A 20260-nucleotide genomic window follows, 5' to 3' on the forward strand; every position below is an offset into this window, starting at 1 on the left:
GTGAACAGCGAGACGGGAGGAATGTACACAGCAATGAGACAGAAGTTAAGAGAATAAACAGTGAGGATCTTTCCGTACCCACTTTTGAAAATGCCATTTCAAAAGGTGAAAATCGCTTTTTTTTCACTAATTAGTCTATGAGATAAATGGAGTGATTGTGCCTTATCAGGAGAGGGTGATTCAAATTATTCTAAAATAGCCACACCTAGAGTAAAAGCCAGTATGTCTCAAATTTGCATGCTAGCTAGTGACATCTGTCAGTTGTACAAAAGTTTAACATCTACCGACTTCTTTTGGGAGCTTCAGCATCACTTAGTGGTAAAACATGCATGACGTTAAGATAAGAAAGTTACAAAGGAAACCTGCACTTCATATTTCTTACCTTCTGGTCAGGCATTAACAACGCAAAATTAAGAGGCTGTTGATTATTTTCTGTCAGTTTATGTCTCCCATAAAAGTGCATGTAAAAAAAATTCACAGAGGTGCTAGGTAGCATACAAGTACAGGAGAAAGTCTTGGTTTCTGATACATTCAATTTGCTAAATTTATGCACTAAAATGAAAGATGCAGACGTTGTGGTATCAGTTCTTTATCTTTGGTAAAATGTTTTCATTTTATTATAGCCATATTTGCTCTGATATCCATTTTGTGCATGGTCTGCTATTATTTAAACCAACAGGAAACATTTAAATGGATATAAACAGTATCAGTGTATTATTTAGTACATTCATGACTTTCTTCATACATTCTTTGAGAATGTTGCTAGCACATGGGGAAAACGAGCAAATGCTACTATCTATCATGATTTATTCCTGGTTTAACATGATATATTTTTACTAATATTTGCCATTAGGAAAAAATGTTTTGTCTTGCTTTTTAAAGGGAAGGATCAATATGACTCTAAGAACGATAAATTCTAAAAATCCGAAGTAAAAATATCAATTATTTTGTACTTTCTTACAAATGCTAAAATAGAAAATTACACTGGAACAGACTTAAAATTTGATACTATGACCCACCTAAGTAAACAACAAAAAAGAACCACAGAGAACGCCAACAATTGCTCCAAGGTGTTCCAGTGATGGTCAGTAAGCAATCACCGTCCCTACTGACTTAAAAATGCACGTCTATTTCATTTATTTCAGTTTTTAGGGAAAAAGAAAAAAGAAAAAAAAAAAAAAAAAAAAGGAAAACTGGTTTTGAAGCAGTGCTCTCCAGTGACAAATCATACAGCAGAGTCACACTGGGTTCTGGGTGGTCTCTGTTACACTTGAGCTTATTAATGATGCAAACTTGACTGTATGAACCTAAGTTATACATACACAATTATGTCTCCAAATAGCTACTAATTACACCAAATCAATTTGGTGAAGTGAGGGAGCTCAGTATCCCCACACCTGAAAAATCCAGATGGTGCTGCACTGATGCAAACAATGAGTTACGTTACCACAGCTCACACGTGGGGACCCTGTAGCATTCAATTCCATCACAGAACCAATCTTTGCACGTGATCTTAGCAATTTTTATATATTCGATTCATTATTAACACTGGAAGCCTTTGGAATCATGATTGTGACAGAGAGTAAGGTCTAAACTTTTTCTAAGTTCTTGTTGCTTATTATGTTGTTGTTGTCATTGGCATTTTGCAAAGAGTGGCAAGCAGGCAATGGCAATACATTCCATGGGGACAGGCTGGGTCTGTGCTGCTGGCTCTGCTCACACAAGCCATCCTTAGGCATGCCAGCACTGACACTGAGCAAAAAATCAAACTCACAGGGGCAGGGTCAAGCTTGTGGTGTCAACATAAAGAAACGTAAAGAAACATTCACATTGTGTCCATGCTCACATCTTAATTCTTCACTAGTTCAACTCTCAGAATGTTTAGAAACAAAACATGGGTAACAGGCAAAAATGGGAATCACATCACTCCGATCCATTCCTTGACACAGTGTTACTACTTTCAGCATCTCAGTATTGTCAAGAACAAAACAAACGTAAAGCTGCAATTGCTGCAGAAGCCAAGTCAGACATTCCAATGATTTTCAATGAATATGGCACTTTCAGAAACAATTAGACTTGTCAATTTAAATTAAAGTTCAAACTCCAAAAGAACTAGCATGACTCTTTATAAGGGTAAAATGAAAAACTGCCCCTGAAGAGCACAGTGATTTTTTAAAAAAAAAAATCTTTATTATTAGAAAGTGATAAAAAAGGAAGATGCAGAAATGGGGAGTGGAATAATACAGTTTCAATACATGTACTGGCACCAGTGAAAGCTCTTAACGAGTCATTAAGAGCTGTGTCACCGATGACTGGTGATATTTGCCCATGTACAAGTGTAGTAAGCCACTTCCCACTGCTGCAGTGCCCACACGGATGCAACACGCATGTCAAAATGCAACAGACTTAGTGCCTAACTGTCCTAGACGCTGAGCAACCCCAGCCCCTGACAGGCCCCCTCAGGCTAAAACAAAGCATCCTCCTGACAATAATTTAGTGGTCACAGTCTTAGGAATTTCAAGAGCCTGTCACTTCTTTGCTTTCTTTGCTTTTTTCAGTATATCACACTTTTTTCTGTTAGGACGCCGGCATCGCTCATCAATGCTCGGTATACATTCATAATGCCACACTTCCTCCATTTTCTCCACGGGGTAAACCGCTTCCACGTAATGACGGATCAGTCTCAGTCTGATAGGATCCAGCTGTTTTTTGTTACAAGCACCTGAATGGTTGTATTGCAGTCTGAGATTCTCGGGAGTAAAGAGTTCGGGAAAGAGTCTTACAAGGAGCCTGGCAGCGAAGTTTCCAACGGAAAGGCTCTGCTGCACTATCTCTCTCACCTCCTTATCAGACAGCAAATACAGAGAAGGCACAGGGAAGTCTGGGTTAGGAATAACAAGTTCATCGAGTGGTATCTTGCAAAAATCCTTGCTGCTTCTCTCGGGTGGCAGCGGCGGCCCTTCGAACTCTTCTCGAAACCTTTCGGGGTTTATTGCATAGCTGAGAAATTCCCTCCTCTCGGGCCCCGGCACGTGGACCTTCCGCTGCTGCTGGTACGAGCGCCTTTGCTCCGTGTCTCGTCGCCGACACCTCTCGTCAAGCTTCCCAACAAATTCCAACGTCCACACTCTGTCATTCTTCGCCCTCGGGTACAGTATCTGCACGTAATGTCGAATTAATTTAATTCGAGTGGGATCGAGCTGTTTCTTGCCTAAAGACCCACTACAGTTGTATTGCTTCCGTAAGTTTTCGTGAGTAAACAGTTCGGGAAATAAGAGAACAAGCAATCGAGAGGCAAAATTGCCTATGGAAAGACTACTTTCATATATGTTTTTAATCTGTTCTTTGTTCAACAGATAATCTGGGACAGGGACATCGAAATCAGGAGGGGGAAAGTCAAGTTTCTCAAAGTCAATGGGCACAAGCCAAATTTTTTTTGAGCGTCTACCAGGCTTTTCGTATTCAAAACTATCTTCCACTTTTATGATTGAAACATCGTCTGGTAAACTAGAAGAATCGTAACAGTCATCTCTCAACTGATCACATTCGCTTCCATCCATATACGTATTTTCCAGCTCCTCGTTTATTCGCTGAACGCACTGCTGCAACCAGGCTTCTTCTTCTTGCACGTCTGGAAAGTAAATTTCAGTGTACCTACGGATTATTTGAAGCCGATGAGGATCCAGCAGTTGCTTCCCAGAGTCTCCATAGCAGCTGTACCTTTCGGCTAATTTTCTGTGGTCAAAGAGTTCTGGGAACAACCTATGTAACAAAAAAACAGAAAATTCCCCCGGAGAGGAAGCTTCATCTAAAAATTCATTGAGATCCTGAGCATCCAGAATGTAATCTGAGGCAATGATGCTACTCCTGTCCAAGGACAAAGCTTCTTCCTGCTCTTTATCGTCAATAAAATGAGAGGATTCTACCTGCTCAGTATCATAAAAACTAGACGATTGCACACTCTGCTGACTGTTTTCCATTTCCCTTTGAGCCCAAAACCTATTGAAAAAGTCATTGACTTGAGGCAAACACTCCACCTGCCACACAGCTGTATTCTTCACAGAAGGATAACAAACTTCCACATAGTTACGGATAAGCTGCAGATGAAGAGATTCAAGTTTCCTTTTGTTAAGAAAGCCACACGCGCTGCAGTTTCTGTTGAACTCGTCGTCGCTGAAGAGCTCTGGGAAGAGCTGCACTAGTAACCGGCAAGCCAGGTCTCCCCCTGACGTGCTTTGATCCATGATCTGTTTGAGCTCTGCAGAAGTCAGCGTGTACTCGGGGGGAGGCTTGAAATCTGCAACGGACTCCACCGGACTGACTTGCTTTTTAATTCTGCTCACCTCCAGAGACAGCAGGTCAACTTTACTGTGAAGCTGAGTCATGTTGGAATTGAGGGTGTTCAGCGTGTAGAACATTTTCTGGATCAAAGAATATATATTTGGGTCAGACTCTACAGCGGCGATGGCTGCAGCAGAGTCCCTCTTGCGCTGGTCATTCAGAGTCCGAAGATGCGAGGGACTGCTGGGATTGAGTTTCTCATACAGGTCGTAGGAGGCAAACTGCTCCGCTCCTGCTGGGTTCTTCTTCTCTGTAATTTTGTGTGAGATGCCATAGAGAGGTTTCTTGTAAGACGAAGTGGTTATGTCGCTGAAGGGTTCTTCTTCACAGAGCCACGTTATGTTAGGATTCTTGTTCTTGCTTGGCTGCTCTGTATTTACCTGAGTGGGCGAGCCAGTGTCTCTGTTCTTCATGTTTGAATTGCAGCCCTTTGAACAGATAAATATTGTATTAGTAAGACTGCCTTAAAAATATTACCTATAGACATGTGCCCATTAAGCAGGCATTGTTACATTAAAATTATTTGTGTGTTACACACATCAAATTAATAAACTCACTAGAAAAATACATCAACAAAAATAAGGTGAAGTCTTATTTGTTTGTCTTTTTCATTTTCTCTTGTCTCATGGTTTTCACCATAAGATATAAATTAAATTATAATCCTTAGCTCTTTACCCACAGAGCTCTAAATACTCTCCCAAATTAAGTATCATTATGCTCCACCTTGAGCTGTAGAGGACTTGGGCGGCAACAAGTCAGCAGGAGAGCCAAGAATAGAATCTAGATTTTCTGACTCCTCGTCCTGTGACCTTGCCACTGCCTCTACCACCTACATTTAATGTTTCTAGCACTCTCTTTAGGTTAGCTTTTGAAAACAACATAAAGGCTACACCACAAAGACACCAAAATTATTATTATTCTCTTCTTTCTGATGTGAAAAGTTTATACTGTGTTTTTTTTGTTGTTGTTGTTTGTCTTTATATTTATAATGGTGTACAACTCTAAGAATGTAATTTTAAAAATATTTTATTGAAATAATATATTTTTAAAAAAAGGATTATCTTGATACTGACTTTTTAAAAAGGGAAGCTTAATTAAGACTTCATTACTTCTGAAAGGCAGAGAAGTTTAGATTCATGGCTTCACAATTTTCAAAATAGTTTATATAAAAACAGGAGTCAGCTCTTAAGAAGTTCATGTTCTCGATCATTTCTAACTCTACCTCATTGTTTGAAATCTAAAGCAAGCATTTTCATCAACTCGCAGTAAATATGCAGGGCTCAGGGATTATTATTTTTTTTCAAACACATGGATATTGCAAATAATTCTTATGAAGTTAAGTAGATACAACATAATCAAAATTCACCATACAGAATCCAAACATGAGAAAACATTCACAGATTTTAGAAAAGACTGTACTAAAACATTTTGGCTTGGCTTGTTCCACAGAGCACTAATTAGATTTTAAAAATACAGAATTTGCATTCAAGTATTAAAACAAATGGAACGCAGACTCGAGGTCTGAGCTGAGAGCCATGAACAATTTGAAATGCTAGCAAAGACCCCCTACATCCTACAATGAGGAACTCGAATTAATGTTCCCTTCTGAAAAACAGAGCCGTGACACCCACAAAATTAGCCCGGTCCCTATGTGTCCTCATACTTGGCATCTGCTTACTCCAGTGACAAACTGAATCTAATTACTTTTCAATTCTTAAAGCAGTGCATGCTCAAACAGAACAAGCTGTTTTTCACTCCAAGATTAGGAACCAGCAAACCCAATGAAACTGGAGTTGCGTTTCCCAAATTCTGCTCTCGTTCACGTCGTACAGCCCTGCACATGAAAATTTGTGTGTGCACTCAGAGCTGTGTGGATGGCCAGATGGCGAATGAAAGCGTAACATAAAGGCAATGTACTTCTCGGTGCACACAGTCCTTAGCAGCGATGGTGCTTAGGACACCTGACTTTCAGGTCCCGTTTAGAAGGCTGTAGATCACATTTGTTATGGGGACAGCAAGAAGCCAAAGCTGGGGTACACCACCGCCAGCACCTGAAGTGTGGCTTTTACCCCAGCAAGAGGTATGATAAACCTCGCTGAAATCAGCTCGCTGCGGCTTATACCAAAACACAAGAGGCTGACTGCGATCCTAATTGCTCCCAGCTAATTGTCGGCTCCTGCTCTGGCCATGCAGTCGGCACAGATGCCCTGTGCTCGTCAGTGGAGAAACAGAGGCATTTCCAGATGGTAAGTCAGCTCTCCCAAGCAGGCATCACCTGAAAGCAGGTCATGACAATCTCCTCAGACAACAGGGACCCGTGGGCTGTTCTGCTGCCTAGTCAGACACCTGGGCTGAGCTAACAAACTTCTTTCACCATTTTGGATGAAAAGAACAAAACAGAATTCCAATTCTGGAGAATATAGTTCTTTGATACCAAGTGAACTCTGTTACCCAAGCAGCTAGCTTTTTCTGCTAGCATTCCTGTTTACAGAGAATATTCCAAATATTCACTCACAGACAGAGCATGATTCATTCAGATCCTTCTTTACTAAATAGCTCGCCAAGGTCACCAACGGCCTGTTAGCTCTCTTCAGAACTCCTGCTGACTTTTTTTTTTTTTTTCTTATTTAATTATACAATAAATCTAGGCAATGTGAGGGTACCTTCGATTACTGCACACCCCACACACAGAGCCAGGATATAGCGCTATCAGAATGTGTATTAGCCAGCACACATTTGTTGACTGCAGTATCTTATGGCACTTTGACAGTGAATATTCTGAAAAAGGCTGCGTTCTCGGATCTGGATGTGGTGCTCTGGGGCAAAAGCAGCATTCGTGCCAAGAACCACGGCCAACCTCTGCTGCGACGGCTGCAGAACTCCTGCCCTTGCACTACGGCAGCTCACAATGTTTGGATCTGGCTGAGGGAAGGATTTGGGTATCTGCATTTCAGAAGCACGCAGCCAACGTTCGGCTAACAGATGACAACACATTTGGGCCTACGTGTAAGCATTCTCTATTTCAGAAGCAGTCTCATCGTCTTTCCCTTTTGCTTTCAATTACTGTGCCTTTATACAGTTTCTATCTGGGAACAGCACTATTTGCAGCATATATATGGGGCTTTTCTTCAGCTCTCCAACTACCCTAGTATTTAATATTTTAAATTTACTGCCTGTAATTTTTGAAGACACCAATCTTTAGTGCCTGCAGTGTCATTACTGCATTTCAGATAATACTACTTCCATTTAAGATGATCAGTTTTAATGTACTGTCAAAAAACACTGAGATTTTTTTATAAGATTCAATATAGATAATATAGTGCTGTTTTATATATTACATTTGCATAGCAAATTTTTGTTTTAAATACTTTCTTTGAAAATGTCCACAATGCAGCATTTTGGTAAACACTGACCAATATAATTCATTATGAAATAATCTCTCACATTATCTCTTGGAGTCCTAAGCCAAGTTTTAAAAGTTGTTTAGCTATTGCTCTCCTCACTGTTAAAGTCCAGGTAATTTATGAGCTTTATCACACTTTATACACAAAGTCCCAGTATCTGTAAAAACAGAGAACATAATACTCTAGCATACAAATGAAGAAGAATAAATATATCTGAGCAAGAAAAATATTTTTAAAATCTATCAAATACATAAGAACTTGGAAATGTATTCTGCAATTATTTTTTTTTTATTTATATTCTCCCACATGGGATTTTTAAAAATTATTTTTAACGAATTTGGGGAAAAATATTTTCTGATTTTGAAATGACAATCAGAATAATTAAAAAAAAAAGTTTAATGTCTTCTCATAGGAAGTCATTTGGTATTATAATCACCAACCCAAAAGAATAATTATGTAATATAAAAAGTACAGCTCTAATTATATCCTACACAGATGCCTATGTGATATGTAGTAAGAATACACTACAAGCACAATATTCTCCAGAATATCTTGTTATCTGTTTAAACAGAAATAGTTAATGAAGTCATCAACTGAAACAAAATATTGGTACTAGAAAAGCAGTGCACTTTAAAAACGTTGTTAGGACTATTTCTGGTTGGTAGTTTAACTAAATAAACATGCTGATTCACTGAGGTCACTCAAGAATGATTTTTCATCATTGTTACTGGGTCACTTTGTGATATAATAAATCCAAGGTTATAATTCATTTCAAACAATTTTTTTTAAATGTATGAAAGGCAAACAATGAAATACAAAGAAAGCAGAGTTCAGAGACCATTATGCAGCTCTTTAAAGATTTCTATCGTAAGTAAAATAATTGCAAAAAGTAAAAGAGAAAGGAAAAAAGAAAGAAACAATGTTATAAGATTAAAACCTACCTACCACAGGCACTCAGGAATAAAAACAGAGCCCCAAGAAGTTACAGAGATGACAGTCAAGAAAAACAAATATGAAGAGCTATGGCTATAAAGGAGAAATGAAATGCACAAACACAACACAGAGTAACTGGCTAAGTGGCAGAACAGCAGAAAAGGATATGTGCATTAGAGTAGGTCATAAACTAAATATAACCCGGGGCTTGAAGTTATTCAAAAGAGGATGAATTTGAATCTAGGTTATTTTAATAAAGTGCTGAGTGTGAAAAACAGGAGGTCATTATACTGTTCCAGAGGGTGTTAGGAGAGATTTGACTATCCAACACTGACCACTACCCTTCTGGGAATCTCAAAGAGAACAACAACAATATAAGGTGACTCCTGAAGAAGAGCTGAAGAGACAGAAATTTAGTCTAGAAAAGGAAGGGCCAAGGGTGGACGGCATCACACCAGTTTTCCCACGTGCAGAAGACTTTTTTTTAGGAACAGATGGTCACTGCTCTCCCTACCGGAAAGAACAAGGACAAAGAGAAACCTGCTCAGTTTCAACAAAGATTAATGAAAACATCCCCAATCGCTAGGGAGGTGAAACACTAGAAGGGGATAACTGAAGAGATTTGGAATCTCCTTCACCGGCTGGACAAACGTCTGGATTGTCACAACTGGGATGCTGAAGAAGTTGTAATACATTCCATTCTCGGTGTGCTGAAGTCTTCTGCATCCCTGCACTTTATTGTTCAAGTAATATGTAAATTTATGCTTGTCTCACTGACATCTGTGTCACGGAAGGAAGAGAGTTACAGCCCTGATGCTACCACTGAGGATCCAGCTGAAGGACTGTGTGACATGAGAGGGACTGTACTCAGTCATACTCAGTTAATCCAAATCCCTAGCTGCTCCTACGTTCTCTGAAAAACAACAAAAATATACTTCAAATGAATGAATTAACCTGTAAATGTGTTTCATAGATACGATTGCTCCCACGTTAAAGAAATGCCCAGACAAGTATTGTTTGTGAACTGGGTCAAGATCAGCCATATTTGACTCAAACTCATTGTTAATGCAAATCTAGTTAAACGACTTGCATTTTGCTAATAACAGCAATGAATTTAGCCTACAAAATATGAACAGAAAAATCACACAGTCATGTATAGAGAAGTCACCTCTTGTGTAAAGCGTCTTTTCTTCACACTGGGTAAGACATCTTGCTGGCTCCCTGAACCATCACAACCAAGTGAGGTCTGTTTCCGTTTGTTGGAATCCTGTAGGCAAGTAACTGCGCCATCCAGTGAGTGTTTCTCAGAAGATCTGGATGTTACCGAGCAGTCTAGAGCTTCATCTTCATTTTCTGTTTCTACTTTCACAATATTTTTTTTAGGAATTTTTACTGGAAAAAGAGAAGGTTTAGAAAGATAAAGCACTCTCTCCAGAAAACCATGACAGCCTTAATACAATCTTTTGTGTTTTGTTTCTTTTTATGAAAATGTGTTTTGAAGAACATCATTATTTTTTTTATGACTTGCACAATAAGTGTATGCTGAGGCCACCCCAAAGTCAAGCTTTCATTATGCTAGGAACCAAACAGTCATCCAGTAAATGACAGTTTCTTCCCCGAAGAAGAGTCTAAAGTATAAACAAATAAAGTTACAGTAGGAAGATATTCTGGAGGGGGAGGAAGGATGTAGAGCGGAAAATATAATGAGTAAAAAAGATAATGGTGTATTTTAGATAGCTTTTCAAAAACCATTAAATTAACTCGTCCTGATCCAAGTGCATTCGTTATCAGGTTACAAGGTTTCCATTCAACAATTATTTTTGCCTGATCATAAGTTACACGGTGGTATAGTATTTTACCTTCGTCATCATCAGTGATTTCAGCTGAATTCATCTTCTATCTCACTAAAAAACAAAACAAAAATACAAAACGAAATATCAGCATCCTTGGAATCGGGACACACCTACAGCTATTTTGGTAATTACTTTTATTCCACAGCCACTGGGTGTTACCAGCCCATGGACACGGCCTTTTGCAGTCACTAGCGATGTTCAATAAATTTCATGGCCAGCCATAGACCTGTCAACGTGTGCACTCTTCTGCACACAATATACGACAGCCAGGAAGTTATTTAAAACAATGTGTGATTTTCTGGTATTGAGAAAGTTGTTTTAACCGTCTTTACAAAGTATCTTGGCAGTATACAAATGAAAGTTATCTGTTTTTTAATTCTCCATCCTGTACTAAGCTACCACTTCTTATTACAGTCACATGTTTTCACACGGCCATTGTGGGTGACCCAATGTCATTGCAAAAGTAAAACTCATCATAAAGTGGAATATACATATTCCGGAATAAATTTTCACTTTAAAGTCTTTGATCTTTTGATACAGATTGCATTAATTGGAACTGAGCAATCTGTAGATCTGCAGTAACTACCTTTTTTCTTACTGCAAGCCAACAGCCTCTAAATAACATAAGAATGTCTTTTTTTTGTAAGGAAAAGCAAATCATCTGCATTATCCTAGCACGATTTTAGCATTACTTCTCCTATGCAAGACTCAGTTGTATTTCTGTTTCCTTGAAAACTAATTTGGATAATTACTCGGGATAAACATCAGTCTGTGGACATGTTCCCAAACGATATTCTAAGTCTTCTGGAGATCTGCAAAGCAAACAACCTCATGAGAGCTCCCTGGCCCTCGGGAGGTACGCACGCCGCTGCAACCCGACACTCCCAACTGGGACACTGGTGACTGGAAAACTGTCACACACCACTCACGCTTTTCTGCGCCCAGCCTTATGTTTACTTGGCCGGATTATTATTACTTTACAATTTCCACAGTCAGATTCCTTCTTCGTACAGTTTTATTTCAACTGGTTGTGTCTGTCCTTTAACCAAGGCCTGAAATTTGTCAATATTGCTAGGAAGAGAGGCTTGTTTCTACTTGAAGCCACTGAATAAAAGCAAACAACCCATCAAAAGTGTACAAAGAGCCTATGAGTGGGAATTACAATGAAATCTAAAACAGAGATTGGAGAGAGGAGGGGGAAGAGGGTGTGTTTTAGGAAAAAAAATCTTTACCTTATTTTCAAATAGGGTCAAATACTTTTTTTATTTCTTTTTTTTTAATAACCTTACAATATTGTTAAAAAATGCAAACATTTGAATATCGAGTAGTTGTGAATTTATTTTTACTTTGTCACCCACTGATGGCTGTTATGATAAGCATGAGGTCACATTCAGGGTAAAGTTTTGTACGATTGCACCACAACAAGTAGCACACATCCAAACAAAAGATGCATGGAGTTACAGCCTGCTCATCTTGGGCCACTCCAGAAGCCCAAGTATCCTCTGACACACTCATCTTCAACATGGCCCTTACATACAGCCTTGTAAAGACCATCCTTAAGAGGATAACCTGAGGTTGTTTTCATCTCACCACCAGAAAAAGTATCCCTCAGCTGTACATGGAGCTACCACAAACCCCTCAGATACCTCCTCCTCCCCACCACAATCCCCTCTTTTGGGACTTGCATTCACGGACTGAGCCACACCTGAATTACGCCAGCTTAACAGTACCAAAATCGCCTTGCTTAAATTTCTACAAGCTCTGTAGAGGCGTAACAGCGTGACGCAGAAATGGCCCACACCAACTGCTGAACCACCTGCTAAGAACGGGTGAGGACTACTACCCAGTCTTACTAGCTCAGTAGTATTTATGGAACTAGATGCAGCCACTGCAGTCCTGTGTGAAAAATCCATTGTATTTTGTACAGCACCATCAAAAAGCTATGTTGGACTTCAAGAAAAGCACATTACACTAACAGTACTAATATTTTGCCCTGATCTCCGAGACACACTGACATCCAATTTCCAGACCTTCCTTCCACGGCACCAGGCTTAGCTCCCAGCGCCGCGGTACAGACCCGCAATGCGGGAGCGCTCCAGAACTGTGACACGCAATCTTTTGACGAGGGCCTAAGGTGAAAGCAAGCAAAGCGGCTGCTGCTACTGCCGAGTGCTCTGCGAGAGAAATCCAAACGCTCAGGTTTTCCAGGCAAGTCCTGGACAGCTCTATCAGAGCAGATCACCGGTGTACTGGTAAACACAGAGCCAGAGGAACAGAACATAAAAGTGGGGGTGGGGGGAACAACACCAGATATTTAGGAGAGGATAGATGGAATTACCTTTTTCTTGTAACTATTACTACTGCTGCTATCCAAAAAGGAAGGATGCTTTAGGAGAACACTTCTAAGAAAACAGAAGCAAACTGGAGCAAGAAGATAAATGAGGCTCTGGACAATCACTGTTTAAAACTGCAAAAAAAAGTGAAAACTGAAGCAAAGCGCGTACCCTGGTTAACTGTTAACTTTCTAAAGGACACAACGCCGGGCAGGCTGGGCTATCCCCAACTCAGGTCAAATAATATGAAGTCAGAACGTTTTGTTCCATGTACTGGAAACGTGGTGCTATCACTTGACGCTATTTTTTTTTTTAAATTGAAAACTGCCAGAATGAAATTAAAAGCAGATAGTAAAAAAAGTGTCAGATTGGATGAATCCTGGTAATTTTGGACTTCATATTTCAGCTCTTGGGCGTCAAACAAAGCATGAACTCCAACCTTTTCCTTTTTGGGATCCCTAGTAACTTCTCTCCTGTCTGTTTTCCTGTCTTCTGGGGTATTTGTAAGAACTTAGGTGTTATGAGAAAATGAAGCACACATGCAGCAACTTGTGTTGAGAGTCAGGAGTCAGCTGCCCCCGTAGTTTCCTGCCACGCGGTCCCATCTGCTCCCCCTGCCAGGCATGGCTGCTCACCCCACCTCCACCGAGCTGTTTCAGCTCGATAAACTGACAGCAAATAATTCACTTCTTTTTCTGCCTGGTCACTTGTCTCCTAATTCAGAGAAGAAACGGGGCAGGCGAGCAGTCAGGGCTGGCTCCAAGCAGCACGCTCTTGCTGGGACACTGCCGGCGTGGCAGCACAGTTTCGAGTCCTGTGAAACGGGGGCCTAACAGAAGTGAATACTGTATAAACAGTGCCATTCTTCTTAACCTAACGTATGATGAGCTTATTTGCAGGGGACTGATCTGATAGATAGCACTGTGCCCTCCTGTTCCGTGTTCAAGCTACTTCAGGTAAGTTAAACACGCATTAGTCTAACTCTAGACCCCAGTCCAGGCATTTGATTTGTGATCTTGAGACTTGCAGCAAGATCCAGAAATCCCACTGATCCACCAGCTGAACCTGAAGGTGTTTACAGCTTCTAGATACCAAGTTTCTGCCGAGACTGCTGCCCGAGGAGCTACTCTGTGCCAGGCCTACTGCCTGAGACCCAGCAGCCACCTTCAGAATGCGCTTGGTACTTCAGGACTCTCGCAGAGGGCGGTCATACAACACACAGCTCCATGCTGCATGTTCCAGAGCTTGGCATAATGCCTTATAAAAAAGAGGTTTGGGAATGGTTAGGCTCCCCCATGCATTTAGTGCTAACTACTACCTTGCTGCTGCTGTTGCAAGTAGAGCAAAAAATGCGACCCGTGTGTCAAAAATGTGCCTCCTGAAATATGCATAGAAGCCTTAAGGATTTAAAACACTTAGGTAGAAAAGATTTATGAATAAGGGAGCAAACTGCAACTCAGGCTCCAAATGCATTTCAGACTCCGGTCACCTAGCATGCTACAATGCACAATGTATAACACTACTTAAAAAGTAGCAAAAAAGCTTACTTAGTTACTGATAGTAACTTAGTTCAGTTAGATATTGATAATTGATATAAAAGCAAATTGAATCCTAAGCCTATAATCCCATGACGGACATTCTCCTCCTCTTATTTATACTTAACAATTACTAATTAGTTGGCCATGGAATATGTTTTTCCTACTTGCCTTGTGAACAAAATGCAAAGGGAAAAGATCTCGCTGATAGTACAAGATCAAGGCAGTTCTCCGAGATCTCACTGATAATACAAGATCAAGGCAGTTCTCTGCCCTTGCAGTCATTCCTGGAGAAAGCCTGATTGATCACTTTTAAGCTCTGACTTAAAAAACAAAACCAGAATGAAACAAGTACAGAAAAAATATTGTTCTACTGTTTGCAACTAAAAGGCAACTCGTTACTTTACAAACACCCACATCTAATGTAGTAATTTTTGACAACTGGGGAAAAAAACGTAGTGTAAAAAACACGTAGGAAAGGATAAAAGTGCACAGATGCAGTATGCAATTTTGATTTCATAACAAAATTAAAATGAATCTTAATTATCTTAGCTAATATGTACTCTAATGTAGTAAGAATTTCTGTTATCGGTTTTATAGAAGTTTTCTATTTCTAATTTTAAATGCTTGCAAAACACTGTTTGGTTCATAAGTGCATGGTAAATATGTAGATGCTGCTTCTTGATCCCACTGACTATTTTAGTATCCCGTGTGGGTTGGAAGGAACGTCTCTCTTTCTTCATTATATGTTATTATTAACGACAATTAACAACATAACAGTTTTTTTTAGACATTGTGTATTGTGGGACGTTCATTCCTTTTATTGCCTCACGGTGGTACATTGCTTCACACATAAAACTCACAGGCGTTCGTGAGAAGTGTTCTACTTGAGTTTTGTTTGCATCTGAAGATGTGAATTGTTGTTTACACTTTGGCCAAAAGATCTGACACAGTGTTTGCTGGCAACATTAGGAATGTGTTTAAAGCCTATGTGGAATACACTGCTCAATTTCTTTGCTTTCGGCATGCAGTGAAAGGCAGAGCACTCCTCGTAACAGGCAGGTAGCCTGGTAAAGTTAAATAAAGGATGCGAATGCCAAAAAGGCTGATAGTCTAAGGAGATAACACAGGCTACATTTACAAGATCAGTACGCTGAAATGCTGGTAATTTGCTTTGTTATTTAACAGAAAAGAAAGAAAATAAAAGTAGCTCCTTCTCGTACACATGCCTCCCTCTAACACAACTTTATCACCAGATAACAACGCTCCGTAATTACGTTGTGGTTTACCTAAAGCCACCCAGCACTGCTGTGTGCATGCTCATCTTCTGCAAGGGACAGCGATTACTCATGAGACAGCAAAGAGCCTGAGGTCCCGCTCCCTGTCTCTGGGTTTCTGCCCGCACTTCACGTGAAGCACGTGTTGGGGAAAACAGTTCAAAACCTCACAACCCCAAAACAAAGACGCAGACAGACTGGAGAGCAGCCAAAGGCAGGCCACAAAGCTGATCAAAGGGCTGAACACCCTGCCCCACGAGGAGAGGCTGAGGGAGTTTTAGTTTTATCCACCCTGCAGGAGGCTCGAGGGGGACTCATCACAGCTTTCTAGTAACGGGTGGCTACAAAGAGGCTGGAGCACTGTCCCTCACAACGTCTCAGAAGAACGACCCCAGCCCACCTCTCTGAAATAACAAGACCAAGCACCTCCAGCCCTTCCAGTCCCAGCCGTCCAAACTGCCTTTCTACCTTCTGCTGCATCGTGGGACCAAACCTGAACAACCAAAAATTCTGGGGCTGGCCTGGGAGCCCAGTTAGTCAGAGCTCCTACTTCCTACCCGCAGCACTGGGTTCGGTAACGTCAGCATTACGATTATTCTTTGGGTACGTTTGATTCCTTCAATTTCTAGAAAAACAATGCCATCCAAATTCAATCTAACAGAATCACACATGAATGCAACTCCAAAAACTGAGCCCTCAAGTGTACTTATTAGAGGCAATGTCTGCTTCCTGCTCAGAGGGTCAGTGACTTGACTGGAAATCTTGCAGAATATTGACAAGGCCTTCTCAAACACAACAAAACTTTTCTTTTTATTTTTTTTTTTCTGGGCTTTCTGGTATTTTCATTCATGTTTTTATTTTCTTTCTGAATATCCTCCTGTTGCTGAAAACCTCACCAGCACCCTCATTTTCCTGAAGAAGTTCGGAATAAGTAACTACAAAAAGGTCCCTGTCAGCACACTACTACCTGAAACACTTGCTGATGTTCACTTACTGATGTTAGGTTACACCTAAAGCTACTGCAACTAACAGATTAGAAAAAAAAAAAAAAAAAAAAAAAGAAGAAAGAAATCTGTATTGTTCACTCTGAACGTCTGACTGTGCTTTGTATGCATTCAGTCAGGTCTCCTTATAATTTATGACTTTTTTCTGAAAAGGAATTTTGAAAAAGCATGGGAAGTCACTTGAACATACAGCAGGTTGAAGATGCAACTCTGACACCTGAAACTGAGTCAACTAAAAAACATATACCATTTGATTTCAAGTAGTCCACTCATCTTAAAGAAAGTATGAAATAAGAATGCTGCTTCAGTTACCTGATCAAAGGGCAAAATGCACACAGAGAATATAAAGAATACTTAGAGCAGATGGTTTCTGTTCTGTCAATTTTGCGATAGTAAGGGTGCTGATAGTGATCCCAAAATGAGTATTTTCAGTAAAATTTGTTCTTGATATCCTATGCTTACAGGAGAAACACTAAGTACCTTAGAAAACAATATTCCAGCATTACAATCATATTCCAACTAAAAATGCACCCACAACAAGTTTTAAAGCCATTTAAAAATATCTATACAAGAAGCAGCAGCTGCTGCTGGAAGCTTTACCCTTACAGACAATAAAATCCCTATACTTAACATAGTTTGAGAACCTCCTTTGCTGCCCAGTGGAGGAGGACGGGAAGCCTCGGGTCTCCACTGAAGCCAATCTGCAACGACAGCACTTTGCCAACAGGGCAACGTTGTGCTGTTACAGGGCATGCTCGCAGGCTAGGGCATTTTTTGTGTTTCATTTTAAACCGTGTGTTCAGATGCAGTTTAAAATGATAATAACAGAAGCAGCGCACAGTTTTCCCACGCGGTGCCTGCAGATGGTATGTTCCCCTCGTCTCCCCTATACTTTCTGTAATGCCAACCTCAGTGGTCGGCGTGGCGCTAACCCAGGTTATTTCCAGCATTAACACACGGTTTGGTTAAAGATTCTCTTTTAGATCTGCGTGCAGCAGCCCGTTTTCCTCAGCACCTCTTATCCTTGTGTTTTACTTCAGCATACCGCTCCATCCAACCCCCAAACACTTCAACCCCCCTTCTTAAAATGATAATAAAGTTAGTAAGCCGTTTTTATGCACTGGCTTGACCCAAGCCATGAAAACACCTGGTAAAATAGATAGATAGATAGATAGATAGATAGATAGATAGATAGATAGATAGATAGATAGATAGATAAAATAAATAATCACACTGCGTGGCTGTCTGATGCCAGAGAGGTGTTTAAAGGAGGAGGGGGGAGTTAACGAGGGGATGTTTAATGAGGGGAGAGCGTTGTTTTGTGAGGGGGTGATTGATTTATAAGGGGGTTGTTTTGTGAGGGGGCGATTTGTGAGGGGGTTATTTATGAGGGGGTGATTGGTGAGGGGGCGTTTAGTGAGGGGGTGCTTAATGACGGGGTATTTGGGGGGGGAGGCGTTTAACGAGGGGATATTTAATGAGGGATCTCTAATGAGGGGATATTTGAGGAGGGGGTGCTTAACGGCGGGGCGTTGCTTTGTGAGGGGGGTGTCCCTGAGGGGGGCCGTTTGCCGGGGGCCGTTTAACGGCCGAGCCGCGGCTGCCACGTGGTCGCGCGCGAGGCGCGGTGAGGCGCGGCCCCGCCCCGAGGCGGGGGCTGCGGCCGGGGCCGCCCCGCACGCGGCGGCCGGGGCCGCTTCCGCGGTCGGAGCCGCGCTCCGCGGGTGGCGGCGCTTCCGGTCCGAGCGCCCCGCGCGGGGCGGGCGCGTCCATGCGGCCGGTGCGGTGGGGGGGGGGGGCGGGAGGGGGCGCCGCCGCGGCCGCCCCGCGCTGTCTCTTTGTATCTCCCCCCCACCCCCCCCCGCAGATGGAGGCGCCCCGCGGCCTCGCGGCGCTATGGCAACGGTGCGGGCGGCGAACAAAGGGCCCGCACCGCGAGAGGGGGGGGGGGGGGTGGAAGGGGAGGGGGTGCGCGCGCGCGGCCGTGCGGTGCGGTGCGGGGTGTGGGGGGGCTGTGCGCGCTCCCGCTGCCTCCCGCTCATCCTCCCCCCGGGGCCGTGCGGGACTTACCTCAGCGCGGCGCGGCGTGGCGTGGGGGCGGCTGGAGCAGGTCCCGCTGCTGGAGCGCCCGCCTCGCTCCCCGGCTCCCCCCCCCCCCACGCCCCCCTCACACACTCGCCCCCCCCCCTCACCCGCTCACCCTCACTCACCCCCACGCACGCCCCCACGCCCACCCCCACACGCGCACCCCAGCCCCCCGCCCGGCTCCCCCTTTGTGTGTGCGAGGGTCCGCGCGCTGCGCTCTCGCGTGACGTGACGGGACCGTGTGTCATTTCCGCACAAGGACACCGGGCCCCGAGCCGCCGCGGCCAGCGCCACCCGCCGCCCCGGGGCAGGGGCCGAGGGGGAGGGGCGCGACGATATCACCCCCCCCCCCCCCCCCTCCCCGCACACCTTCCCCAGCACCCCCCCCACACCCCCCCCACGGCTCCCCTCAGGCGGGGACGCGCAGGGAGACCCCGCGTGCGCGCCCCCGTGGGGGGGGGGGGGGGGGGGGCTCGCCCACGCGCGAGCACGTGGCCCCCGCGCGGCCGTTGGGCGGCCGTTAGCCCGCGCTGCCGCCGCCGCCGCCTCACGGCGTGACGGGACCGCCCCAACCGTGTGTTTTCCACGCGCTCCCGGTTTAAAAAGATAAAATAATAAAAATGCACGGTTCAGAATAAGTAAATAAATGAAAACCCGCGCGTTTCTGTGAAGCCCTGTTGTGCGCTTCGCGTGTAAGGACGTGGGTCCGTGACGTGTCGGCGCTGACAGCTCCTCGTGACAGAGCTCCACGCACAACCATTAAAATACCTCATTTTTTGTGTTTTTTGGTAAAATCACGCAGCTTGCCTTGTAATCGCCTCACCTTCTCCACAGCCCAGGCTAAAGGTGTTACTTTACTAACAATAAATAGCCGAGGGTGGGTCCTGCTGTGAAGGGCGAAGGATTCCAGTGTAAAAACCACTCAATGGGTTCACAAGGCAAGCAAACGCGTAGGCAAAACACCTTTGCTATAAGCTTCACAGATAAAGCTTTTGTTACTTGTGACACCACATTTCACTCTAACAAACCAACTTTTTATTTTTTTTATTCTTCTAGTAAGGGCACATATAAAACACGCAAGTCAAGCAACTGAGAAATAACTTCCCGGGAAAAAAAAAAAAAAAAAAAAAAAGATAAATCTGCTGCCACTGTTCAGCACTAGGTATTTCCAATTTCCTTCAGACTGAGCAATACAAGGAGTGGCTCTTTAAAAAACGTTTCAGGTTTTAGGTGTTTCCGTCAGAAACGGCTCTCTCAAACCTCATTCTCCCATTTATGCAGTTCTTCTTCTAAATTTGGAATTTCGGGCTCTTGGCATATTCGCAGTGTCATTCTCCGTGAATAATCCCACCAGACAATAGTTCGTTGATCTTAACTTTGGCTGCTCTTTTTATTATTGTTATTAATAGACAACTGCTTTGAAGGAGCCCTTACAAGCGGGAACTACCAGCTTTAAAACTACTCTGATGGATCGCTTGGATGAAGGATACATTTT

At 42.8% G+C, this 20260-nt stretch overlaps 1 protein-coding gene across 2 annotated transcripts; it reads right to left on the reverse strand.

The window, feature by feature from the left end:
- Positions 1-1199: 1199 nt before the first annotated feature.
- BEND3 (BEN domain containing 3) lies at positions 1200-18802 on the reverse strand. 2 transcript variants are annotated; one of them, XM_032185289.1, is made up of 4 exons: positions 18751-18802; positions 10538-10582; positions 9847-10070; positions 1200-4769 (listed from the first exon to the last, which is right to left on the reverse strand). In XM_032185289.1, the coding sequence occupies exons 2-4, from the start codon at positions 10569-10571 to the stop codon at positions 2529-2531; spliced, it is 2499 nt and encodes an 832-aa protein (XP_032041180.1). In that variant the 5' UTR covers positions 10572-10582; positions 18751-18802; the 3' UTR covers positions 1200-2528. The 2 variants fall into 2 exon arrangements, with proteins under 2 accessions (XP_032041180.1, XP_032041181.1); XM_032185290.1 differs by lacking the exon at positions 9847-10070.
- Between the last annotated feature and the right edge of the window lie 1458 nt (positions 18803-20260).

The sequence above is a fragment of the Aythya fuligula genome, chromosome 3, assembly GCF_009819795.1.
Source record: "Aythya fuligula isolate bAytFul2 chromosome 3, bAytFul2.pri, whole genome shotgun sequence".
Classification (NCBI taxonomy): domain Eukaryota; kingdom Metazoa; phylum Chordata; class Aves; order Anseriformes; family Anatidae; genus Aythya; species Aythya fuligula.